At 37.0% G+C, this 27,073-nt stretch overlaps 2 protein-coding genes across 3 annotated transcripts in view; one reads left to right on the top strand and one right to left on the bottom strand.

Moving 5' to 3' along the window:
* Positions 1-431: 431 nt before the first annotated feature.
* Positions 432-10,827, bottom strand: THAP2 (THAP domain containing 2). The gene is made up of 3 exons (XM_059082414.2): positions 10,254-10,827; positions 4,028-4,223; positions 432-1,254 (listed from the first exon to the last, which is right to left on the bottom strand). The coding sequence occupies exons 1-3, from the start codon at positions 10,322-10,324 to the stop codon at positions 868-870; spliced, it is 654 nt and encodes a 217-aa protein (XP_058938397.1). The 5' UTR covers positions 10,325-10,827; the 3' UTR covers positions 432-867.
* A 99-nt stretch (positions 10,828-10,926) lies between these two features.
* Positions 10,927-27,073, top strand: part of ZFC3H1 (zinc finger C3H1-type containing) — a 52,669-nt gene continuing 36,522 nt past the window's right edge. The window contains exons 1-3 of one of the 2 annotated variants that reach the window (XM_059082397.2): positions 10,927-11,814; positions 15,944-16,360; positions 25,009-25,073. In XM_059082397.2, the coding sequence (XP_058938380.1) occupies positions 11,217-11,814; positions 15,944-16,360; positions 25,009-25,073 (1,080 nt within the window). In that variant the 5' untranslated portion in view covers positions 10,927-11,216. The remainder of the gene's footprint in view (positions 11,815-15,943; positions 16,361-25,008; positions 25,074-27,073) is intronic. The other variant, XM_059082398.2, reaches the window with a different exon arrangement.

The raw sequence follows: 27,073 nt of genomic DNA, 5'->3' as shown, positions 1-27,073 counted from the left end.
AACATGGAACTGTGTAGCATGTTTGCCTATTAACGTATCAGTTTTGAAATTGAAAATGTAATATTTTTATTATGAGAATAAATGTGGTATACATTTATCTTTTTGTTTAAAGTAAAAGGTAGATCTCAATCTCTGTTATTTCATAATGTATTTTCTTAGAAGGTGAATATAATCAGCTACCTGTTTTTAGTAGTCTGAGTTACTTGGATGATGCAAGGGTACTTCACATTTGAAAATACTGTTTTCAAAATATTTTACAAGCTATTGCAAAAGCTAATTTTGTTATGAGGGAGGCCATGATTAGCTCAGTTTTACTGATAAAAAGATATGAAAAGTTTAAATAAAAGAACTTGCCCTGTACTTCAGGTCTTTTCCTAAAATTTTTCCCAATCACAGTGCCAATAATAATAATTTAATTAATACAAAATCCAGCAGTTTTAAAGTTTTATTTCATGTTGGTTAACTCCTACTAGGCAAATTACTTAGAATGTAATATCCCAACTTTGGTACAGGAAAAAAATTTTTTATAATATAATTTAAAAACATTACTTGTCATAGACTGTTCTTTAAAAGAAGTTTAAAAAGACAAAAACACAAAACACTTTACATACAATTTCCTAGAAAAAATTTTAAGTACATAATTCTCACATAAGGCACTTCCATCCTCGTTCAAATAAGTTTCATAAGAAGTTCTCCATTTTTTTTTTGTAACCAAGTCTTCATAAATAAATTATGTAGTAATGTTGTTACTTCAGGTAAAACTTTATTAAATACCTTGGAATAATTTCCTTAAATATCTTTACCTTTGAACAGAATGAAGTTCAAGCATCAAATCCTAATTGCAGGTACTTTTAGTCTTTTTTGGAGTTAGAGAATTGGTAACGTTTTACCTTGTTGATCTTGTTCAAGAATCTTGAAATCTTCCAAAGGAAGACTGTTTAAGGCAGTTGGTAAAATGTGTTCTGATGTGCCCTTAAGTAATATATTATTTGCTTCTAGATTCTTCACCAAGCACATGGCTTTGATCCATCTTCGAGTTGCTCTGCGTTCTTTCTGTAGGCAAGTTTTCATTTTCCTTCTTAAACTTGCTATTTCCTTTTCCAGTTTAATTATCCTCTTTTTTGCTTCCATAGGGTTCCTAAAGGCATAACTGTGTTCAAGTAGTACTTGCTGACTACTGTTTGATTTTAAATTAGATGGTCCATTTGGAGTACAACTGTTGTTTTTCTTCAGAAGATTCCTTGACTTGAGTTTCTGAGCAGAATAAAATTAGAGGGTTGAACATAAATTATGGAATATCGCAAATAAGTAAATTTTGTTTTGGATAACAGTATTTAAACTGCTCTTTTAAAAACTGATTTTCAAAATTTGATAGGAAACATCAGCAGCCCATCTCATGTAGTCATGGATTCAAGTTTCTCAACTGGTTGAATTAACTCCAGCCACCTATTTCTTTTTGTCTTTTCTCTCCAGAGAGATAAAAGCATTGGTCTGGAAATAGAGAATGGACTTCCTAGGTCTCTTCCAAATTATTGAATATGATTCTGTAGAGACTTTAAAAAAATTCTTTGCAATATTCTAAGGCCAATATAGAATGCATTTAGACATTTGGTTTATTTGTGATACTGATTTGATCTCTTTTTTAGGTAAATACTATCCTCTCAATTTGATTAATATTTCAGACCTGTGGTCCTACTTAATACAAACATATTCCAAAGTATCAAGCTCCTGAATAGATTTACCTATTAATTATGCACAGTTATATCTTATTGATACATTCCAGGCTTTAAAATCTGGCTAGAAACTTTCTTTCCAAATCAGAAACCTGAGGACCCTTTTTTCCCTTTATCTCTTTCATTCAATTAGTCATCAAGTCCTATTAATTCTATCTCCTAAATATCTGTATCACAAATCCTCTCCTCTCCATCATTTTTTTTCACTCTCTTCATTTCTTTTTTTTTTAAGGTTTTAATTTTTATTTATTTATTTTGCAACACTGTGTGGCTTGTGGGATCTTGCCCGACCTGGGATCAAATCCACGCCCCCTGCAGTGGAATCACGGCGTCTTAACCACTGAACCACCAGGGAAGTCCCTCCTCTCCATCATTCTTAATACTACTACCCATATCAGGCCCATATCATTCATGTCTGGCTTGAATATATTAAAAACTTCTGTATTGATCTCTGGCTCATTTCGATCCTCACTAGGCTATTTTCTGCCACACAATAATTTTCTAACAGATTTGATGATTTAATACTGGCTAAATTCTTCTTTGCCTCCCTATTATCTAAAGAAAAAAAATTATCTTTACAGGGCATACTGTACCATTAGGATCTCACCCCATTCTGCCATTCACCATCTTTTAAAAAATTAATTAATTAATTAATTACTTTTTGGCTGACTTGGGTCTTCATTGCTGTGTATGGGCTTTCTCTAGTTGCGGCAAGCGGGGGCTACTCTTCGTTGCGGTGCGCGGGCTTCTCATTGTGGTGGCTTCTCTTGTTGCGGAGCACGGGCTCTAGGCGTGGGGGCTTCAGTTATTGTGGTGCGTGGGCTCTAAAGCACAGGCTCAGTAGTTGTGGCACACGGGCTTAGTTGCTCCACCGCATGTGGGATCTTCCCAGACCAGGGCTCGAACCCATGTCCTCTGCATTGGCAGGCAGGCGGATTCTTAACCACTGCACCACCAGGGAAGTGCTGCCATTCACCATCTTAATTTTTACCAATAATATTAAACCACTTATAGTTCCCAGATTATTTGATTAATTTCATAGCTTTGTGTCTTTCATTCATTCAACAAACATTTATTGAAACACAGGAATTCATTTATGAATTCCTGGGGACACAACAGTGAACAAGTAAGATTAATATGGTTCCTGTCTTCATGAAACCTACAAGTGGCATTCCTTCTTTCTAGGGGAATTGGCAGGGACTCTTTTTTGATCTGTATATTCCCAGCATCTAACTTGGATTTTGACATAATGTAAAGTTTAGTAAACATCTGTTGAATGAATAAATGATCAAAATGTCAAAAACAAGGTATACTTCAAATTCAATAAATATATGAGTGTGTACTATGTACCAGGCACTATTTGAGGTTCTGAGGATTCAGAAATGAAATGCTTGCCCTCCTGGAGCTTTTCTAATATCTGTGATAATTGGTTTACCACAATCTCCTCTCCCTTCTCTTCCATTCAGATAGTAACTCATGTAGATTTACAAATTTAACTGTCAAAAATAACTCAAGAAAAGCAGTGATTTTTCCTCTCTGAGAGGAAAAGATGTCTATCCTCCTTTTCAAAGCTAAACTCTTTTTGTTCATTCCACCCCTTCTGAACCTTTCAGTGACCGTCTTTCTCAGCTAGCTTTTTCCCCTCTGATCAGATCTTCCCTAACTAGATAAAACATTGTTTTAATACATTCATACTATACCTTAAATTTATCCTTCCTTTTAAAATCACTTGCTAACACTTATTTTCCATTCACTCCTCAACTCATTATCTTTTGTTCTCATCATGCTATTGCAGCTGCACTGTGCAAAGTCAAGTACCCTCTCCTACGTTCCAAACTCCAAGCTCAAGCCCAGCCGAAATGCCTGAGCTCTATGAGGTTTTCTGTTATGCCTCCCTCTGAACTTATATTCTTCGGTGTAAGTCTGGCATTCTTTGGGTGTGCTGCCCTGAAAGCACTTAACACACATTATTTGCATATCATCTTAAAATCAGAGCAGAGCGATGCTGGAGGTTTCATTACGATTTCTCAGTTTTACCAATGGGTCAATTATTGATAATAATTAACAATGAGGTAAAATTCCAATATGATAAAACAGTTTAGGTTGGGGAAAGAATATTGGAGTCAGGAGCGCTGAGCACTAATTTTAGCCTGCATCTTTACTGCAGTTTTTCAGTTTTCTTGAGGCACAGAGAATATATGAATTTCAATATAGTCTTAACTGTTCCATGTTAACAAACAAAAAGGGAGGGATTCTAAAAATGATTAAAATGGCGTAAAAGTAGTATTACTTACCATGGACTTTATGTGGGTACAAAAATCAAAAATGGTTGGAACAGCATCCATTTTAAGTCGTCTAGTTTGTCCTGTTAGGTCAAAACAGGAGGCTTCAAAGTGCTTTGAACAAAGAAAAGTATGTTTTCCTGGCACAAAATTTTTGCGCCTAACCAGGCGAACCCATTCTTTTCTTCTTTTAGGATCCAAAGGAAACCTTTAAAAAAAAAAAAAAAAGGCAACTCAAATTCCAACTATCACACTTCTGGTTGTACCTAAATGGTTAAAAGAAATTTTGAAAGGTAACAATTTAAAATGTCTTCCATTTACATAAAAATTTAAAAATTTCCAGTATCCAGATACTGGAACAGAAACCAATTCATGCTCATTTTTATAAGTTGTAAAAAAGTTAATAAAAAACTAACAAGTGGTTTAATTTTTCAGGGTTTTAAAAAGAGACCTTTCTTCCCAAACTAGTCTTTAACAGGGCAGTAAAATAAACAAGACTAAACTGATCTAGATCAAATTTATGTAGATCCATTATAAGCAGGAATAATTTCACAGTGCTTTGATCTGCTGCTCATGTACATGGTCAAGACAAATCAGATCATCCACAGATTAAATTTTATCAAGACAGATTCTGGTATTCCTTCCTCTGTGTTCATTATGATGCTTACTACATTGCTTTGTAATTTTCCATTTTAATAAATTTCCAGTGAAATCAAAGAAGATTATAAGTTTCTTTAGGACATGGATCATTTTATCTTTTTATCTATCTTTAACACTTACGTAGTGCCTTGCAAACAGTTGGGACTCAACAAAAATTTGCTTAATTAATATAAATACAGAATATATTAATTTGTAATTCACTATATTACTTCCATGAAGTTAAACTGCATATATTTGTAAAAAATGACCTCTTAAGTTATGTTGTACAGTAGAAGGCATAATTAATTACTACAAAAAGTAAAATGCTGATGACAAGCCCAGCAGGAATGTTTTTCCTTTTATATTTATTTCAGATATAAACTATACTGATATGCACCCAGTGTACACCTGATAAGGAAGAGAAAAATATAAGGGACTGTCTAAAAATTCGAATGGTAACTGTGTTGACTGACTTGCAAATAGAGGAATCAACATTCACATGTAATAAGTTTGAACTGAACTCTTCTTTAGTTTGACTACCTTATCCTTGAAGTATTAATTATGAACTCACTAGTACCTAAAAAGAACCATTAAATTTGTTAGATCATGTGGCTCAAAAGCCCCCAACTGAAGCTTCATTAGGTCACAGCTTTGGCTGTGTCAGATATACTAGACTTGCTCAAATTACCAGCAGGGAGGGCCACAGAGGAGAAGTCCTGGACTTACTTAGACACCCTGCCATCTCATGTCCCCACCCCCACTGCCCCCAAACACACCCTCACCTGAGGATAACATTCGTGTGTCACTCTGCAGTTCACAGGTTTTCATATATGTACGTTGTTTTGCATTTCACTAGAAATACAAGTGTCTCTAATGGAGACTTTATCTACTTGGCCTAGCCCTCACCTCTTAATAGTAATGTATTCTCATCTCAAAGCTCTCTATTCCGTGTTTCCCTGGTGGCGCATTGGTTGAGAGTCTGCCTGCCAATGCAGGGGACACGGATTCGTGCCCCGGTCCGCAAAGATCCCACATGCCGCGAAGCGGCTAGGCCCGTGAGCCATGGCCGCTGAGCCTGCGCGTCCGGAGCCTATGCCCCGCAACGCGTGAGGCCACAACAGTGAGAGGCCCGCGTATCACACACACACACACAAGAAAAAAGCTCTCTGTTCCAATATTTAGTGATCTGAAAATGTTTCCTGAGGACTAAGCTAAAAATTAAGCTTTAGTTTATAAGCACACTTCTTTTTGGGACCTCAAGCACAAATAAGTACTATCAGTACTATTGTATTAGCATTTTGTATAATACTCTTCAGATATATGAAGACTTTCTTTCAAATATTATCTTTCACCCCCTCCCCTTTTAGCTCGTTTTTAAACTAAAAAAAAGTTTTAAATTATGAAACCAACGTCTCCAATTGGACCTTAACGTGATCAAATTCTACTTTTTTCTTTTAAGACTCAGTTTAGGAATCCCATGTTCCTAACAAGTTTTTTATGATCAGAAGACTTGGTCAGATGTTCCTATATCATACAGCACTAATATAACTGTATTCTAATTGTTTACTTTTCTATCTCCACCGCTAGATCACAGGTTTCTTCTGGTTAGGAGCTGTTTTTTCACTACTTTTTCCTGTTAGTAAGCATTCAATGAACTTTTTGAGTGAATCAATGAATATACAAAGTAATGAAGTTAGTTTGGCATTACTAAATAATCTTTAGATTATCTGTGTTGAAATAAAATAATAATAATCAACAATTTTATATTTGATTTTAGATAATGTTTTATACAGTATTAACCTTAATCATGTTTTTGCACTTGTTGTTTGGATTTTTCTCAGCAAATTCAAAGGGTGGGAGAAGCAGCCCACAAACTGAATTTAAGTAATAATAAATCATGTAAATATTAATTTAAAAAAGTTAACATGGTGTTAATAGATGGATATATTCTTGTTTACACAATAATAGAACCAGCTTTCAGAAACATTAGATGTTTTGGAAAATCACTCCGTATTTTAACAATGCTATTTTGCTTGGGTCTTTAATAGCTCAATGCCTCTTACATTCCAAGCACTGTCCTAGGCACTGAAGACATAGTGGTAAACAAAATTGATCTACCTTTATGATATCTACCTTCTATGTGGGTATACTGTAATGGGGAAGGCAGAGAATCAAATAGCTTGATGTAGTAGAAAAGAGTGGCTGAGAATAGTCTCTGTAATCAAACCAGGTATCAATCCCAGCTCCTTCACGTAATAGCTGGGTGACTTTAAGAATGTTGTTTAACCTTTTTAGGCCTCAGTTTCATCATCCATAAAGTGGAGTAATAACGGTACCTAGTGTGGTTCTAGGGATTAAATGAGATTGTGAGTAAATGCTTAGCCCAATGCATAGTATGTGGTAAATACTAAATAAATGCTGTTTTTTATTATTATTATAAAAGTAATTACAAGTGTCATGAGTTTATAAAAGGGTAAGTACAGGATTACGTGGAACCATAAAACAGGAAGAGCTAACTCGTCAAGAGGCCTTAAGACAGTACGAATTAGCTAGGGAAATTAGGATGGTAGTAGTGAAGAGTGTTAAAGAGTATCTTGGGGACAGGAAGAGTGTTATGACATGAAACAAAGAGGGAGGACTTTCCAAGTTAAAGAGTAATTTTGAACTTTATCCAAAATGGCATTGGTAAGCCATTAAGAGGCCTAGTTTAGAGCTGTCAACAGAAAATGTTTTAACTGGTTGTTAAACACAGCCATTATTAAAAATTAAATTATGTAAGTTTGCATTTAAATAAATTAAAAACAAAGGTAAGAAGTACTAAAAACCCATCACTTCCTAATTATTTTACTGTTGTCTATACTCTTCAGGTTACTTATGTCTGTTACACCTGTATGGAATAAATGCTATAGAATAGGTTAGTATTGCACATTTCTTCCCAACTCCATGATCAGTAATGTCATATTGGTAGCTTATTTGGGACTATTTATATCATGGAAATTGGACAAACACTACAAATCGGGCTTTCCCACTTTCCTGGAAATCCTGTTGTTAAAAATTTAGCAACACACTATTGATTGATTACAGAAGAGCGGGTTAGGAGTGCATGAATGGAAGCAGTGAACAAGTTAAAAGGTTGTTGTAATAATCTGAGAGGGAATGGTGAGAAGTCAAGGGAGGATGACCTCCTAGTTTCTGGGTGGATGGTGTTTCCATTTACTGAGAAAGGGAATATGGGAAGTGATGTAGGTTTGGGGGAAGGGCAAGTTCAGTAGTACAGTTTTAGTATGCTGAACGTGAGGAACTGAAGAGACCAGGGAAATAACTGAGACACTTTACCAAAAGATCTAAAACTCATTAGAGAGAGTTGGACCAGAGGTATTGATTTGGGAGGCATTAACACGTAAATGTTAACCAAGACCACAGGAACCATTGCAATCCTTTTGATAAGAGTGGGAAGACCTTGGTCAGGGGGTGGAATGGAAGAGGAGACTGAAGTTAGGCCAAAAAAGTAAGACGAAAATCACAAAATTAGTGTCGAATAATTCAAAGTAGAGAGTATTTCAAGGAGGAAATTATCACATGCCATGAAAACAGGATGCTGGAGTGACAATTTATGTTAGCAAGAACAGTTTCAAAAGATTATTATTGGCAACACTTAGACTGGAATGGGCTGAGTAAGAGATAAGAAAAATGGTGACAGTAAGTTTAGGCAATATAAGCTGTACATGGGGATGAAGAAGTCTACCAATGTCCTAGGAAAGGAGTGAATAGTGTTAATTATGAAATAGGGATTAATTTTATTATAAATAATGTTATTTTAACACCTAAGCTTCTGGGGTTACACATGAAAATGTCAATTTCATAGCAAGCAAACAGTCAAACACGGAGAGGAGGTATGTATGTTAGTGTACCACCATGCATCTCCTAAACATTCATTACTGGTACCTTGAATCCTCCCTCCCCTTCATCTTCCAAATCAAATGACCATATATGGTAGTTTCTCCTCAAACATTTCTCAAGTCTGTCCACTTCTTTCCATCTCTACTGTCAGTACCACTGTAGTCTAGGCCACTGGGTGGACTCTCCATTGTTTTACTACAGGTTCCCAACTTTTTTCTCTATCAATGCTCACCTTTTCTAATCTAGTGCTGATTGTGCCAGCAACAGAAGTACATTTAGTTCAGTTGACGCTGTAGCAGGATACCTGCTACTGTGAAATAGCAGGTGCATTAACATTCTGTAATAAGCTCCTTTCTGTCAAATTCATCTCTTGATGATGCTTGACCAGCACTTTAAGTAACACTGTAATTCTCTGCACTGCAGCCTGAGGGCTTTTTAATATACAAATCTAATCACGCCATTCTTTTTAAGCCCTCCATAGCTTCTCAAGTACTCACTGGATAAAAAAGAAAATCCTTAAAGTATCGTACAGGACCAAATCTATGTCATCTTTTGGTCTCATTTGAAATTTCACATCCTTTGAGAAGTGTTCTTTGACTTTCCAAGGCTAAGTTAGAGACCCTGAAGGTCTCTTCTTTGGCACTTGACCACAATTATTTACGTTGGTCTTTCTCATTCCAACTCCAGGAAGGTTAAGAATTTTCTGGATCCCTAGCACCATGTGGGGGGGTGGGGAAGAGCTTGGTACACATTTGATGGATGAATGAATAAAGCACTACATTTGCATGAAGTAGATGAAAAACAGAAACACCACAAGGATATTTTTTTAAGTGGAAACTTTTAATAAGTGGGTACATTTTGTCATAATGAAGTAGGAAGAAAGGTCAAGGATATCATTTTCTACATTCTAAGATCTTATTAAGTTGTGAGGTATATAAAATCAGAACTGTTTGTACTTAACTTTTTGAATGCTTCTTTTCTTCAGGCACATGACAGGCACTTGCAGAGAAGGTAAACATTTACCAAGTACTTATTATGTTTCAGGTAGGGTTCAAAGCGCTTTCCAGAGTTCTGATTTGACAGAAATAAAGAATTTTGATTGCTCTTCCAGCAAACGAAGGCAAAACATAACCTGGGTTCTTTTTATACTACTCTGTTCTAGCAAGAATAGAAAGCTTATCTTTTCCACTTTAACATCGCTTAATTCCACGGCTACTAATGATGTCTCAATTCCTCCGCAAAGTTACTGTGCGTGACTATTTGACATTTAAATGCTTCCCGTGTCAATCCAGCTAGTGAGAATTGACTAATTATACGGGAACACAGCAGGCTTTTTAGGTGATTGCTGACTTGAAAAGGCAGATCTCGCTTCCTCTTGTGGCGTCATTAATATCAAAACCTGGTCTAATACACAGGGAGTAAAAGAGTAGAAAATTAAGGTATCCTCCTGTCACTTTTTAGAGAAGGAATAATTACGGAGTGAACTTGGCTCTCTTTTACAAAGTGAGTAAACCTTCCCCGAAGGGAGCGAAAAATTGAACAGATTTGAGAAACACACACAAAGGGCAAAAATGATGCGTCCCTGCTACTAGCTACCTAGCTAGCGAAATTAGAATCAGTAGAATCCTTTCTTTCCACACAAGCGTTACCCAGTCTAGGAACTCCCGTTTCCGTCACCCCCACTCCCTGCCCAGGTTACCTGTGGAAGCTGATGTTAATGTGCTTGTTGTAGGTAGTAGCACAACCCGCCGCGGCGCAATTGGTCGGCATTTCCCTTTCGCCCTCATTCGGCGCTGTCTTAAGCCTAATCTGAGGCGCGGGCTGCTACGCTTCCTTCGGGAAGAGACTGGGCAAGCGAGGCCGGGGAAGGGCCCACCCAGCTAAGCTGCGGGAGCTAGGTGGGAAGAAAGGGTGTACGTATGTGTACGGGGAGGGGGGGGTGTCAGCCTTCCCTTTCTCTTTATTAATATGGCGGACTTGAGCCACAGGAGCCGACAGTCCTGGAGCTCTAGTTCCCTTCGTTTGCCTTCACCAACATGGCGGACGCACCCCGTCCTCTCCCTGGCTCCCAAAAGGGAGAGGGACTACTGTTTCTCTTCAGCAGCTGTCCTCCGAGCAATTAAAAACAAGGCGTGTGTCCCTCCCATCCTCCTATTACTCTGAAATTCTCGCGGCCGAGATTAAGAACTGGCCCGCCTACACCGCCACGCACCCAAACACCCCAGAGCAGCGTCTGGAGTGCGTATGGGCCTCAGACTGGAAAGACAAACCCTAAGCGACAGGCAAAAGAAAAGACTACAACTCCCGGTGAGAATCGCGTTGTCCTAATTATTATCGCGTGAACTGGGAGCCTTGTTTCCTGCGTGCTGTAGGAAGTGACGTCACGAGCAGAGCCACTTCTAGAGGTCTTTTCTCGCGAGGCGGAAGAGCCCTGATCGCGGAGGAGCAAGGGGGCGCTAGGGCAGGGAAGTGGGTTGCGACGGTCCGGCGAGAAAGAGCTGGGGTGCGGGGAAGTTGAGGAGCAGAGCCCGCTAGGTGAGCAAGTAGGGTAAGGCCGCACCGACCGGGTCCGTTGAGAAAGAAGGAAACTGAGCAGGAAGGCATTTGACGGGCGGATCCCCGGACAGAGCGCTAAGGTTGTGTGGAAGGCGCTGCTCCCGGGATGGCGACTGCAGATACTCCGGCCCCGGCCTCCAGTGGCCTCTCGCCCAAGGAAGAAGGGGAGCTCGAAGATGGGGAGATCAGCGACGACGATAATAACAGCCAGGTACGGAGCCGGAGCAGCAGCAGCAGCAGTGGCGGCGGGCTGTTACCGTACCCGCGGCGAAGGCCGCCTCACCCGGCCCGGGGCGGTGGATCCGGCGGAGGCGGTGGCTCCTCCTCGTCATCGTCCTCTTCTCAGCAGCAGCTGAGGAATTTTTCACGCTCGCGGCACGCGTCGGAGCGGGGCCACCTCAGGGGACACAGCAGCTACCGACCCAAAGAGCCATTCCGGTCTCACCCGCCTTCCGTGCGTATGCCTTCGAGCTCACTGTCCGAAAGCAGCCCTCGGCCGTCCTTTTGGGAACGGAGCCACATCGCCTTGGACCGTTTCCGTTTTCGAGGCAGGCCTTACCGGGGTGGGAGTCGCTGGAGTCGGGGGCGAGGAGGGGGTGAGCGAGGCGGCAAGCCGGGGGGCAGACCTCCTCTGGGAGGAGGAGCGGGATCCGGATTCGGCAGCAGTCAGAGCTGGCGAGAGCCCTCTCCACCTCGGAAGAGTTGTATCCTTAACGTGGCGGTCTGCCCTGGGTGTGTCACTGAAGTTCCCTTTAGCGTCTTCTCAGGTCTATGAGATGAGTAACTTTTCGGAACCGTCGGAACCGCTTATTTTCACTGTGTCAATATACTAAACGTAGGCGGTTCTTTGGTAATCCCCACCCATGTGTCAAACTAGTGTTATTTCTTAGAATTGCTTTATTGAGTGTATTGCTTTTTAACATGAACGTGTTATGGATGGGGGCCAAACTAGTGGAATCTAGGACAGTGTAAAATCAGAATTGCAGTATTACATCAGAAGCCCAAGTTTCATTAGCCTTTGTTTTTGCCAGTACAGGAACTTTGTTATGTGAAGTTGCCTTAGATTGCTGGAGGGAGAAAAAAAATATTGGCCATAAAAAGTTTGGGGAATACTGTTGCTTATTTCATATTGCAGTGTCACATTGAAAATTGTGAAGTTTCATTGTTCATAATCCTACTGGTTTTTATTTGTGATTCTATTTTTAACTTTCTTGATTTATTCTTACACATTGCTGTTTTTTTAAAGTTAAAAAAAAAAGACCTGGTGTCTTCCTCGCCAACTCAAATTCAGAGGTTTGAAATTCACATATCTTTGGGGGAAACTTTACCTCCTTAACTTTTCTATTTCTTCATGTTCACATTTTGAACATTTTATAACTCTTATTGCTGACAAGTGTGGGCTAGATAATGAAACTTAACAGCATTTTTATTTTAATATATTGGAAACCATGGGGAAACATGGGAAGGTGGAGTCTATGGAGAGGTTAAGAAGGAAAATAGCAAAATAATCTGGTTTTTGTCCCCTCTAATCTTATTCATAGTTATCGTAAACATTCCTGAGTTTACTCATCCGAGGGTTTGCTATTTTAAGACGTGTTTGTAGAACTATGTCTTTAAAAATTTTTTTTAAATTGAAATATAGTTAATTTACACTGTGTTTCAAGTGTACAGAAAAGTGATTCAGTTATATATATAATACTATAATTTATTGTAGTAATGTAATATATACTTTTTCAGATTTTTTTGTGGAACTGTGTCTTGACATATTCCATGATAATTGCATAAAAATAGTTTACTAAGAACATTTATTACTGGTTGTAATTTCCATGGTGTAATGATTTTTTAACATATTCATTATATATGAAACTTACATATAAAGACATTTGTTTGGGAGACACTCAACATTTTTTTCACAGAATACTTAGGACCAAACAGTCTTTCCCAGATGTCAGGATAGGAAGGGGACCGGAAATGTAGGTTAGGTAAGAAGTAGGAGCTTCCGGTGCTAGCTCTCTGAAAAAACTTCTACAGTCGAAAGCTGGGTTAGGAGCATTCCAGGATTGTTTAAGAAAAACATCACGTAGGTATTTAACTTTTAAAAAGAGGGATGCTCTTTCAATAAAGTTAGAAAACCTCTGCCCAAGATATTTTTTTAATCAAGGATTTGTTAGTTGTCAATTCTGAGCCTAAAAACAGAAAGGCTAGTACAAATATGTAAATTTTTTAAGAATACGAAGATGTAACTTCTAATTTGTGTTGGAGAGGCAAATGTAAATAATTATAGTTCAGTGTAAAAAGTTCAAATTGAGGTATGTAAAAAGTACTACGGGGGTTTCCCTGGTGGCGCATTGGTTGAGAGTCCACCTGCCGATGCAGGGGATACGGGTTCGTGCCCCGGTCCGGGGGTTCGTGCCCCAGTCCGGGAGGATCCCACATGCCGCGGAGCGGCTGGCCCGTGAGCCATGGCCGCTGGGCCTGCGCGTCCGGAGCCTGTGCTCCGCAACGGGAGAGGCCACAGCAGTGAGCGGCCCGCGTACCGGAAAAAAAAAAAAAAGTACTCTGGGAGCTTAAAGTTTTTTCTTAGTTTATTTTATATTAGAGAAGGAAGTGGTACGTGGACTTGCCTACCTCCTGCCTTTGCCTTCTTTCTGTCCATTCATTCAGTACCTCTACCACATACCTCTTTATTAATTAATCTTATATGTTCTTATTAATGAGCAGGCACATGATGTTGTGAAACAAGTATGGGAAAATATCCAGTCTTATTTCTGTAGTAACTTATCAGAAATGAGCTCTCTTGCTGTTTTTCTTTTCAAGATGCTGCACTTAAGGATGATTGTTTTGATCTTCTGTTCATTGTTTTCCTTGTGAAGTATCACTAATCCATCCTAGAGGTGGTATTCTTTATAAGAATTTGTGAAGGAAAAATAGCTCCCAGCCACTTTTGTGTAATGTGAGCAAACAAAATTTGTAATACAAAATTTTGTTAATTCAAATTCCTTTAATACCATGATTGTACTAAGTTTAATTCATATTTCCACTGTATGATTGTAATAATGACATTTTACAAATATTTCATTAAGAAAGAATAAGGGTTATTCTGTGACTCACCTCCATAATCTAGAAGTGAAGTAGCCTGAGTGCAGGTGGATTTTTGTTTTTTAAGACTTTTTTTCCTGTAGTAATTAAGGTATGCCAGATGCAGCTTTAAAGAAATAGAATAAACCATTATTCTATTTATATTCTATTTAGATTCTATTCTATTTAGATTCATATTCTATTTAGATATTAGATTCTATCAGAATCTAATAAACCAAATAGATTCTATTGCAGTAGTTATTTTAATTCTCATTCATTTTTAATTTTCCTTAGTGAGAGACACTTTGTCAATCAATCTTAGCATATGTCTCCTTTGGATGGCTGCTGTTTTATTAAACTTTCAAATCTGATCAGAGCTAACATAATGAGACCAGTGTGTCATCAGTAGAAAGTCATTCCATTTTCACCTGCAGTTGTAAAGGTTGAATGGCAGTTCTTTTTTTAAACCAGGTTTCAGTTAGAAATTGCATCTTGACCAATTTCAAATTAAATCTTTTAAGTGCTGGTTTCATCCTAGCTGTTCTGTATAGACAGAAGTAGGAGATTTCATTTAGCCTTGAAGGAGATTAATTAGTCATAACTCAGTTGCTTCTCATTTTTCTGTCCTTTAGTTATTTTTTTGTTAGCGTATTGAATCTTTTCCCTTTATGAATGTTTCCAAGGACTCTAGTCATATATATTTTTTAAGTTACTGTAGCTGCATTGGAAAAGTGAGATGTAAATGGCAGATAATTACATTGTTTATGTACAGAGAATATGTAATGGTGGGGTGGGGGAGCAAGTAATTACCCGACTTCACGTAGTGGGTGGCATTTGAATTGGGGTCAGTTTGAAGAACGGAAGAACCTAGACACAAAGCTATGCATAAATTGTGATAAACATGGAAGAGGTGAGATTGGAAAGGAATCATGAAAGTGAGGTGGAACAGTTCTCATTCATATGAATTAATTTGAATAAAAATTGTAGTTTGGAACTTTGTAGCCATTTCCAACTGAGAAGTTAATTTTTATGTATCACTATGTTAGAGAAGAAAAAAAAAACAAAAGTAGTTGGTTTTAGATACCCTTTTCTTCAGGAGAAAATTAGTTTAGAAGATACATTTTGAATACAACTTAAGTTTTTTTAAAATTTAACTGCCTTCATTGTCTTGGATGTTAGTATACTTGATGAGCACTACAATTGTTATCAGTTAGGTTTTTCATAGTGTTTCTTATTCATAACTTAGTCTTAACTATTAATTGTCAGTGTTCATTTTTTATCTCTCTAAAAATTTGAAACATGACAAGAAACTAATTAAAAAGAAGAAATATTTTCTTCTGATTATCTGAAGTGTAAAGTATCCACATCTGTGACAAACTGTTCAGTTTCTCCCCTCTTCCTTCAGAAAGGAATCTCAAACATCCAGCTCATTATGGGCTCTCATGATAACCTGCAGAAGGAAGGATGCTATAACATACCTAGGTGTAATACCTGTGGATACAACAGGTAATAAGTGACACTAGTGATTTTGTAAGTGGACTGTTTATATGCATACTTGTTAATTTTAAAGTATGGGCACATAATGAAAGTGGGCATTAGCAGCACAATGTTAAATGGCATTTAGTAATTTAAAAGTATCAATTCATCTTCCTTGAAAAACATGAAAAATGGAGACAGTTCATCTATAGCCTAATGTGTTTTTGTTAAATTAACTGGAAAATTTTTGGAAACTGGTTTCCTTAATATGCTGTTCAGCTAAAAGTTTTGGAAGATCTCCATCAAGAAAACAGAATTATTCATCAAAAAGTGAAAACTGTGGGGAAGAAACTTTTGAAGATTTACTTTTGAAGTATAAGCAAATACAGTTGGAACTAGAGTGCATCAATAAGGATGAAAAGCTAGCTTTGAGTAGCAAAGAGGAGAATGTACAAGAAGACCCTAAAACACTGAACTTTGAGGACCAAACAAGCACTGATAATGTCAGTATTATAAAGGACTCAAGTAAAGAAGTAGCTCCTGAGGAGAAAACACAGGTCAAAACTTTTCAGGCGTTTGAATTAAAACCACTCAGGCAAAAATTGACTTTACCAGGAGATAAGAACCGGTTGAAAAAAGTTAAAGATGGAACAAAACAGCTTTCCCTGAAATCTGACACTACTGAATCTAGTCAAGGTAATGGAATTTAAAATTTCAATTAGTGATGATATTCTTCTTCCTCTGAAGGGGTAACTAGTTATTTTGGTAGCGTACTTCATTGAAATGATTCTGGTGTTTTATCTGTGAATTATTTTTGCACTTTCTATGTAGATAGTCGTATTGTTGGGTGACGACAAGTTTTGTTTCATTCTGATCTTTCACCACTTTTGGCCTTAAGTGCTGGTCAGGACTAATACAGTTAACATAAGTGGTAGTGGGCACCTGTGTTCCCTAACTTATGGGGGATACTTTTGTCGTTTACTTTTATGATGTTGGCTAAGTTTTTTGTAGGAGTCCTTTATTGGGAAAAGGAGGTGTTCACCCCCACCCCAGCCTCCATTCCTTGTTTGAAATTTTCAGCATGAATGGATGTTGAAGTTTATCAAATATTTTTTCATTTATGGAGAAGAGCATCTAATTTTTCTCCTTTAATTTATTAGTGTAATGGATTATATTAATTGATTTTTGTAGTGTTAAACCACCCTTGTATGATTGGGGTAAATCCAGTTAGTTCATGATATATCATTTTTATACATCATGGATTTGGTTTGTTAACTTTTTCTCTTTTTTATGAACATATGATTTATATACAGTAAAAATTTACCCATTTAACTGTATAGTTCTTTGAGTTTTGACAAATGCAAGCAGTTGGGTAACCATTGCCAGCCATCACTATTATAGAAGTTTCATTAACTCCCACCAATTCCCTCATGCCACCAACCCTACTTGGTAACCACTGGTCTGTTTTCTGAACCTATAATACTTTTGCCTTTTCCAGAATGTCATATAAATGGAGTCTTGTAGAACATTGCCTTTTAACCCTAGCTTCTTTCCCTTAGCATAGTGTATTTGAGATTGATCCATGTGGTTGCATATGTCAGTAGTTCATTCTGTTTTATTGCTGAATGTCCCATTGTATGGCTATGCTACAGTTTGTTTATCCATTTCCCACTTCAGGGACATTTGGTTCTTCCAGTTTGGGGCAGTTACAAAACCTTCATAGATAAAGGTTTGCTAATGTTTTGTTTAGGATTTTTCATGTAGGTTCATAGTCTGTAGTTTTGTTCCTTCTTTTTCCTTACAGATTTTAGTATAAGGTTATGATGCTTAGAATGAGTTGGGGAGTGGTTTCCTATTTGTTCTCTGGGATAGTTTTAAGGTTGGAATCATTCCTGTGATATTTGGTAGATCTTGCTGGTAAAATTATCTGGGCCAGGATGGCTATTTTTCTGGGAAGGTTTTAAACTACTGACTATTTATGTTTTTTATTTCTGGTTAAGGCAGTTTAGGTAAGCTATGTTTCTTGTAATGTGCTCGTTTCCTGTAAGTTGTACAGTTTATACTAAGTTATTCTGAAGAATCTTACATTTTTATTATCCGCAGCAGTTATTAATGGTGTCTCCCATCATCTTTTAAAAATTTCCCTAGAAATAAGTCCACAGCTTTTAAAACATTAATTTTTAGCCTCTCTACTATTAACATCATTTGGGGCTATGAAACTTCTACTTTAGCTGCATCTCAGTTTGTCATTTGCAAATTTTTTTCATTCAGTTCTAAGTATTTTCTAATTTTTGTTATTCTTTGGCCTGTAGGCTGTTTAGAAGTGTTTCTTAACTTCCAAAACACGTAGGTTTTTTAGGTGTGTTTTTTTTCATTGAATTCTAAGTCAATCACATTGTCAGGGAATGAGATCTATATAGTAGCAATCTTTTGAAATATTTGTAGAGACTTTATTGTCTAGTATGTGATTGATTTTTGTAACTGTTCTTTGTGTGTTTGAAAGGAATGTTTGGATTGTTAGATCAAGCTTTTATGTTCACATCTTCCTTCTAAGATATGAACATTTTTTGATCTGCTTGATCTGTCAATTGCTGAGAGGCTTGCTAAAATCTGCCAGTATGGTAGTGGATTCCTACTTTTCAGTTTTTGCTTTAAATACTTTGAGGCTGGGGAATTGACTTATTTTCATTATTATGTAGTGATCTCTATCTCTAGTAATGTTTTTGCCTGAAAGACTATTTTGTCTCATGTTAACAGCCACACCATCTTTCTCTTGATAAGTATATATGCTTTGTATATCACTTTCCATCCTTTCAGTCTTTCTGTATCTTCATGTCCCAAATGTTACTTGTACATTGTATGGAGCTGGATTTCATTTGTAGTTTAACCTGACAATCTTTGTCTTTTAACAAGAACATATAGTTTGTTCACATTTTTTCATGATTACTGATATTTGTATTTATTTCCTTTTCTTTTTTTTCTGTCTTGCCTCTTTTGACTATTTTTTTTTTTAATACAACTTTTTTTTTTCTTTTACTCGTTTGGAAGTTAGATACAAAGTTTTTGGTCTCATTGATTCCTTTAGGAATTGTAACATGAATGCTTGTCAATGTTTAAATTTAATCAAGTTATTTACCTTCTCCCTGATATACAAGGACCAGTATTTGCCTACCTTTGCCCATGTATTTAACACTTTCTTGGCTCACTCTTCCTTCTATGTCTAGAATCACATATGCTTAAAATACATTTTTAAGAATTTCCTTTAGTTTGTATCTGCTATTTGAAAAACTTATTTCCTTTTACCCTATTTTTTTTGGGGGGGGGGGTACGCGGGCCTCTCACTGTTGTGGCCTCTCGCGTTGTGGAGCACAGGCTCCGAACGCGCAGGCTCAGCGGCCATGGCTCACGGGCGCAGCCGCTCTGCGGCATGTGGGATCCTCCCGGACCAGGGCACGAACCCGCATCCACTGCATTGGCAGGCAGACTCTCAACCACTGCACCACCAGGGAAGCCCCCTTTTACCCTATTTTAAAGACAATTTTCCTAGGTTTAGAATTCTAGATCAGTTAATTATATTCTCAGTATATTGAAGATATTTTCTGGCTTCCATTATTGATTTTGAAAAGTCAGCTATCAGTCTTTTTTTTAATAAAACATTTTAAAAAATCTTTATTGGAGTATAATTTCTTTACAATGGTGTGTTAGTTTCTGCTTTACAACAAAGTGAATCAGTTATACATATACATATGTTCCCATATCTCTTCCCCTCTTGTGTCTCCCTCCTCCCTCCCACCCCTCTAGGTGGCCACAAGCCACCTAGCTGATCTCCGTGTGCCATGCGGCTGCTTCCCACTAGGTATCCACCCTACATTTGGTAGTGTATATATGTCCATGCCACTCTCTCACTTCGTCACAGCTTACCCTTCCCCCTCCCCATATCCTCAAGTCCATGCTCTAGTAGGTCTGTGTTTTATTCCCGTCCTATCACTAATATCTTCATGACATTTTGTTTTTCTTAAGATTCCATATATATGTGTTAGCATACGGTATTTGTTTTTCTCCTTCTGACTTACTTCACTCTGTATGACAGACTCCAGGTCTATCCACCTCATTACAAATAACTCAGTTTCATTTCTTTTTATGGCTGAGTAATATTCCATTGTATATATGTGCCACATCTTCTTTATCCATTCATCTGTTGATGGACACTTAGGTTGCTTCCATGTCCTGGCTATTGTAAATAGAGCTGCAGTGAACATTTTGGTACATGATTCTTTGAATTATGGTTTTCTCAGGGTATATGCCCAGTAGTGGGATTGCAGGGTCGTATGGTAGTTCTATTTGTAGTTTTTTAAGGAACCTCCATACTGTTCTCCATAGTGGCTGTATCAATTTACATTCCCACCAGCAGTGCAAGAGGGTTCCCTTTTCTCCACACTCTCTCCAGCATTTATTGTTTCTAGATTTTTTGATGATGGCCATTCTGACTGGTGTGAGATGATATCTCATTGTAGTTTTGATTTGTATTTCTCTAATGATTAATGATGTTGAGCATTCTTTCATGTGTTTGTTGGCAATCTGTATATCTTCTTTGGAGAAATGTCTATTTAGGTCTTCTGCCCATTTTTGGATTGGGTTGTTTGTTTTTTTTGTTATTGAGCTGCATGAGTTGCTTATAAATTTTGGAGATTAATCCTTTGTCAGTTGCTTTATTTGCAACTATTTTCTCCATTGTGAGGGTTGTCTTTTGGTCTTGTTTATGATATCCTTTGCTGTGCAAAAGCTTTTAAGTTTCATTAGGTCCCATTTATTTATTTTTGTTTTTATTTCCATTTCTCTAGGAGGTGGGTCAAAAAGGATCTTGCTGTGATTTCTGTCATAGAGTGTTTTGCCTGTGTTTCCTCTAAGAGTTTGATAGTGTCTGGCCTTACATTTAGGTCTTTAACCCATTTTGAGTTTATTTTTGTGTATGGTGTTAGGGAGTGTTCTAATTTCATACTTTCACATGTAGCTGTCCAGTTTTCCCAGCACCACTTATTGAAGAGGCTGTCTTTTCTCCATTGTATATTCTTGCCTCCTTTATCAAAGATAAGGTGACCGTATGTGTGTGGGTTTATCTCTGGGCTTTCTATCCTGCTCCATTGATCTATATTTCTGTTTTTGTGCCAGTAGCATACTGTCTTGATTACTGTAGCTTTGTAGTATAGTCTGAAGTCAGGAAGCCTGATTCCTCCAGCTCTGTTTTTCTTTCTCAAGATTGCTTTGGCTCTTTGGTGTCTTTCGTGTTTCCATACAAATTGTCAATTTTTTTGTTCTCGTTCTGTGAAAATGCCATTGGTAGTTTGATAGGGATTGCATTGAATCTGTGTAGATTACTTTGGGTAGTATAGTCATTTTCACAATGTTGATTCTTGTCAATGTTTAAAGTTAATCAAGTTATTTACCCTCTCCCTGATATACAAGGACTAGTATTTGCCTACCTTTGCCCATGTATTTAACACTTTCTTGTCTCACTCTTCCTTCTATGTCTAGAATCACTTATGCTTAAAATACATTTTTAAGAAATTCCTTTAGTTTGTGTCTGCTATATGAAAAACTTATTTCTGTTTACCATATTTTAAAGACAATTTACCTAGGTTTAGAATTCTAGATTAGTTAATTATATTCTCAGTATATTGAAGATATTTTCTAGCTTCCATTGTTGATTTTGAAAAGTCAGCTATCAGTGTTTTTTTTTAATAGAACACTTTTTAAAAATAAAATTATTTATTTATTTTTGGCTGCGTTGGGTGTTTGTTGCTGCGCTCAAGATTTCTCTAGTTGGAGAGAGGGGGCTACTCGTTGTTGCAGTGTCTGGGCTTCTCCTTGCAATGGCTTCTCTTGTTGCAGAACACGGGTTCTAGGCACGCGGCTTCGGTAGTTGCAGCACATGGGCTCAGTAGTTGTGGCTTGTGAGCTCTAGAGCGCAGGCTCAGTAGTTGTGGCGCATGGGCTTAGTTGCTCTGTGGCATGTGGGATCTTCCCAGACCAGGGATTGAACCTGTGTCCCCTGCATTGGCAGAGGATTCTTAACCACTGTGCCACCAGGGAAGCCCAACTTCTGTCTTTTCAACCAGACTTCCAGAAAGGCTAATCTACGCTGACTCCTTTCACTTCACCTCTCATTCCTTCTTAACTCAATGTAGTTTGCTTTTCTGACCCTACCAGAATTCTGAAACTACTCATGGCACAGTTACTTTGACCTAATTGCAAATTTCATTTTTCATTTTCATTCATTTTTTATTTCATTCTTCCATTTATTCAAAATTTAGTTGAGCACTTTATTCCAGCCTCTTTGAAGTACATCAGTGGAAAATAAACAGTCATTTATGCCTTCATGGGCTTATATTTTAAGAAGAGGAGACAGTAAATCTGATGAGTAAATAACAGTAGTAGAGAGAGAAAAAGCGTAGCAGTAAGTTAGGATGAAGATAGTGGGTACAGGCTGCAGTATTAATGGGTGATCAGGAGGGGCCTGAATTTGAAGGTGAGATTTAAACAAAGGCTTTGAAGATGGTGGGGGAATAGCCAAATGGGGGAAAGCGGTTTCTAGGCAAAGAGAATAAATAGCTTAGAGCATTGATTTTCTAACTGTGGTCCTTGGACCTTCTTTACCTGGGAACTTGATAGAAATGCAAATTCTTAGGCCCTACCCCAGATCTACTAAATTGGAAACTCTGGAAATGGGGCCCAGGAATCTGTATTTAAGAAGCCCTCTTGTTGATTCTGATACCTGATGAAGTTTGAGAATCACTGAACTAGAGTAATGACCCTTAGGCAGAAGGGTACTGGCATATTTGTGGAGTAACAGGGAAACCAGTGCCACTGAAGAAGAGAGAGTGATGGGGAATGAGTAGTGGGAGAGAAGAGGTCAGAGATAATGGGTTGCGACAGATCATGTAGTATTTTGTAAGATGGTTTTTATTCTGAGTGAAATAGGAGCTGTTGCAGGGTTTTGAGCAAAGGATTGGCATAATTTGTTTTAAATTCTCAAAGGATCACTGCTGCTATGTTGAGAGTATCCTGTAGGGAGTAGACACATCTGTTATATTCAGTGATGTTTTTCTCACTAATCCTGAAATTTTGGGATTTCTGTGCTACTGTACACATCAGTAGTTTCTTAAAACTTTCTGATTTTCCTTTTTTTTAAAAAAAATACTTTTCCTTTGTAACTTCTAAACTGTTGATGTCCTCACTGTTCTCCTTGGGTGTTCTTAGTTATTATGGTTTTAGCTACCACCTATATCCTGAATGTCTCTAGCTCAGTTTAGAATTTCAGCTAATAATTTTAAAAATACTGCATGACTGCACAAGACCAATTTTCATTTTGGAAGTATTGAGTAAGAATTGAAATAGAAATATTTTTATAGAGATCCATGACAGTGGTAGGACAGAAGGACCAAGCTACATGTTTGATCAGTTAAATCATAATGTGCTTTTATTAATGTTTGTGTAAAGTTAGATTTATGGTCTGAAATTTACGGTTTGTGCTTGTTTTTCAGGTGACATTGTGCTAATTAGGTATCTGCCAGCTTAGTGGATAGTTGCCTCTATGCTCCCTTAAAGGGAGGTGCTGCCACCTTTTATAGACGAAAGAGAGCATCATCAACTGATAGACTCACATGACTAATGACTCATAGTATAGGAGAAAAGTTCTTTCTACATTTATTGTGGAAAGTCTGTCTTTATTTTTTTTCCTTGTTCATTTTTGTCTAATAGTTATTACTGTTCTCTTTGAAGTATGGTCAGTTTTGTTATAAGGTGACATATGCATTCCTGCAAATCACTACACTGCAGTATTGCACGATAAAACGCACCGGGCTTGGGGCAAATGGTGTTAGGGAAAACAACACTCAGAAACCTTGTCTGTGCTTTGATGTGGCACATGAAAAAAGATTGGAATCTAATAAAAATGTTAGTGTAGGTTTACACATTAAATGGGTAAAAATGCTTGAAGTACTACAATAAATATGTTACTTTACCTTGGAAAAGACTTAAAATGTGCTTGTGGAAGTAGATCTGCAGCTTATGAGTTACTGTGAAGTAGAGCGAAGAAGGTTTTTTGAAATTGGACAGTAAGTTGAAACACCAGATGGAGATGGGTGTGCATACACAGTGAACTGAAGTAGCTGGTAAATTGATCACCATGTGTGGGATTTGTATATTCTTACATGGATCACCTGGGTGCAGCTTTCTGCATTCTCTTAGTGTTTCTTGGATGCAAATTGTATGTAAGCAAATGTGAAATTTGTGTTGTCCTCAGATTATTTTCTAATATATCAATCATGTTGCAACAAATTCATATTTCCAAAATAAGCATTATGGCAGAACTGACCTAACTCAAAGTTTGGTGATTGCCTTCCATTTACTTTTTCTAGGGTACTTGATACAATAATTTTTCTATGTATTGAATAAGTTGCCTATTCTTTTACCAGTAGGTCTTCTTGAGCATTCAAATTAGGATATTTGGAATACTGGTAGTGGTATTATGGGAAAAAAAAAACTAGGCTTGGAGTTTAGACTTAGTTTGAATCCTAGCTTTGCAAATTCATTTTGTGTCATCCTGAGGGAAGATATTCTTAGTTTTTAACTTAATCTGTTTTAGCTATGAAAGTGCCTCTCTGAGTACTATTATATATGTACTGTAACTTTATTGTGTAATTTGTAGAGCTGTCATAGATTAGATAATATATAAATAAGATTTTGTAATAGCTTAATCAGAAATCTGGGCCCAAGGCTAGAATTCTGGAAAATGTGTGGAAGGACTTAATTTGGTTGATACTTCACCTACTTCTGCTGATGCTTTTCTGCATAAATAGAGGACATTTTTTTTTTTTTTCTACTTTTTGGCCAAGTCCCGAAGACATTTCTTAAATGAATAAATCCAATACAGTCTCTAAATGTTGAATTCATTTCAACTGAATTAATCATCACATATTCTTTTCTGTGTATTATCTCTTCAGTAATGAAGCTTTGTTTCTTGTCTATCTACTCTATAAATTGTTCTTATTTGAAATAATTATTTTTAGTTCAGAAGTCATTCTTACCATAGTGCAGTTCTAATTTATAATTTAATATTTTGAATTGTTTTTGCATTATAACTTTCAGAAATGAGGCTGATGTGAAAAGTTTGTTCAGATTTTCATTCTAACAACATTCTTTCCTTTTGGTTGAGAGATTGAGAAAATGAGACCCTTTAATGAGACCGTTTAAAATAAATACTAGTAAATATCATGTAGCATTTTATTTTAAATTGATTGTGGCAATCTTTTAAAGCATTCAAAGTATGCTGTTTTATTTTAAAGGATTAGAAGATAAGGAACAAAATTTAACGAGAAGAATTAGTGCCTCAGATATTCTATCTGAAAAGGTAAGATATTGCTTTGTGAGATTGGATATCTCTGTAAGACTGATTCTTGCACTGCTTTACTCTGTTCTTTTGAAAGGGAAATTCTGTCTTGTTTTTCACTTTTTTTTTTTTTTTCATCATTGCTATACCTTCATTTGGATATAAGCCTTAAAGATAAGAAAATCTGGAGAGACATCTTGGAGTATCTCCACTGGGTTCAATTAGATTACATTTAATTGAAATGTTATATGTATCTATAGATAATGTTTTTGCTTTTTTGGTTTTTGAAACTTCTAATTTTCCTCCACAGATTTTCTTTTCCTAATTTTGGGGGATTATGCTGTGTGAGAAAGCTTTGGAGTTAGACAAACCTTGACCTGGTATCCAATTCTAGCTCCTCTTGTTAGCTGAGTGATCCTTGTGTAAGCTGTTTAGCCTTTGCTTGCCTCTGTTTTCTTTTCTACAAAATGAGTTTAATGTCATCTGTTCTCTGGGTTGTTGTGAGGTTCAGCAGGATAAAGTACAAGAGCATCAAGCACTGTGTTCAACATGTTATAGGTACTCACTGTCCCAAGCCTTTTGTTTGTTGAACTAGAGATCTGAAATATCTGCAGTTTCTTCTGCTAAGATTTCAGTTGCTTTTTATGGGTAAACTGAAATGATGCAAAGAGCCTAGAAGCTTTAGGAAAGAGAGGGTCCTGAATTTAAGGGTGATAATATAATAGATACACATGCATGTGCACACACACGTGCATGCGTTTATATGTGTATGGTTTTGAATATCATAACCATAACTAAGGTAGGTTGACATCTCTTTTACAGATGAACTAAGATTCATGTGCATAGGTAAAGTGACTTGCCTAAAGTTACATAGGACTTAGGTGTCAGAACAAGGAGTTTGAATGAGGCTCAGTGCTCTTGCCGATCAAGTAGCTGCTTTAAGTAGCATATAGTTGAATAACAGAATCAGTGGTCTCTTTCATTCCAAAAGGGTTAGTAGCAAAAGATAATCAAAGACTTTTAAGTCTCAGTGGAACAGTAATGATAGCTTTATTTTACTTAAGCTCTGGATCAGCACTGTCCAATAGAATTTTCTACAATAATGGAAATGTTCTATACCTGCACTCTCCAATATGGTAGCTATTAGCCACATGTGGCTGTTAAGCACTTGGAATGTGACTAGTGTGACTGAGGAAATAAAGTTGTTATTCAATTTTAGCTAAATACATGGCTTGTTGGTCCCATTTTTGGATAGCATGGCTATAGGTCTTCAGTACCAAGCAGTAGAATTTGATATGTTTAAGTGACTTGGAGTAAAAAAGACTCATGATAATTTTTAAGCTCATTTGTTACATATATTTCCCAAAAAAGGAAAGAGTAACTATATTCTGGCTTGGGTAAACTGAAGTACTGAAATATGTGTTGGTAGTTTAATTAGAGATTTTTATAATAGTCTATATAAGGTTAAACTACTAGGTAGGATCCACTGGTGGGTTTTTTTTTTTTATGTTTAAGAATTAAATAATTTATTGGATTTAAAAAATGTAATTACAGTTCACCTATAAGGGAAAGTTACTCGGTAAGTGGGCCTTAACCTTCTTGAGTCTTAGCCTCCTTTGAGTCGCCCCTCCTTTTCCATGTGTACACATAAAGGAAAAACATATACAGCTTTGTGTTTAACTTCAAAGAGTGGGGATGCCAAAGGACCCCTTATCTCCCTCCCACTAAAGTCTCATGGACTCCAATTTAGAACCTCTGCTTAGGTTGCCTGACATTTTCAGTTATATTTTAGCTAAAAGTACAGAATAGAATAATTTTTAAAATTAACTCAAAAAAGGTAGAGTGAAAAAATTAAGAAGTTACTTCAATTGGAAAAAAGTTCTCAAACATTTGTTCCTAACCTGTTTTCCTGTTTTAGCTTCCCTGAAGAAGTCTTGGGTGTTCATAATATTTTCCATATTCAGATAAATATCTGTAGCTTTAGAACATGGAATGCTCAAATATAAGCAAGTCTTTACATA

Source organism: Kogia breviceps, chromosome 12, assembly GCF_026419965.1.
Source record: "Kogia breviceps isolate mKogBre1 chromosome 12, mKogBre1 haplotype 1, whole genome shotgun sequence".
In the NCBI taxonomy this organism is placed as follows: domain Eukaryota; kingdom Metazoa; phylum Chordata; class Mammalia; order Artiodactyla; family Physeteridae; genus Kogia; species Kogia breviceps.
Note: the sequence above shows the minus strand (reverse complement) of the source record. Positions and strands in the feature narration are given on the sequence as shown.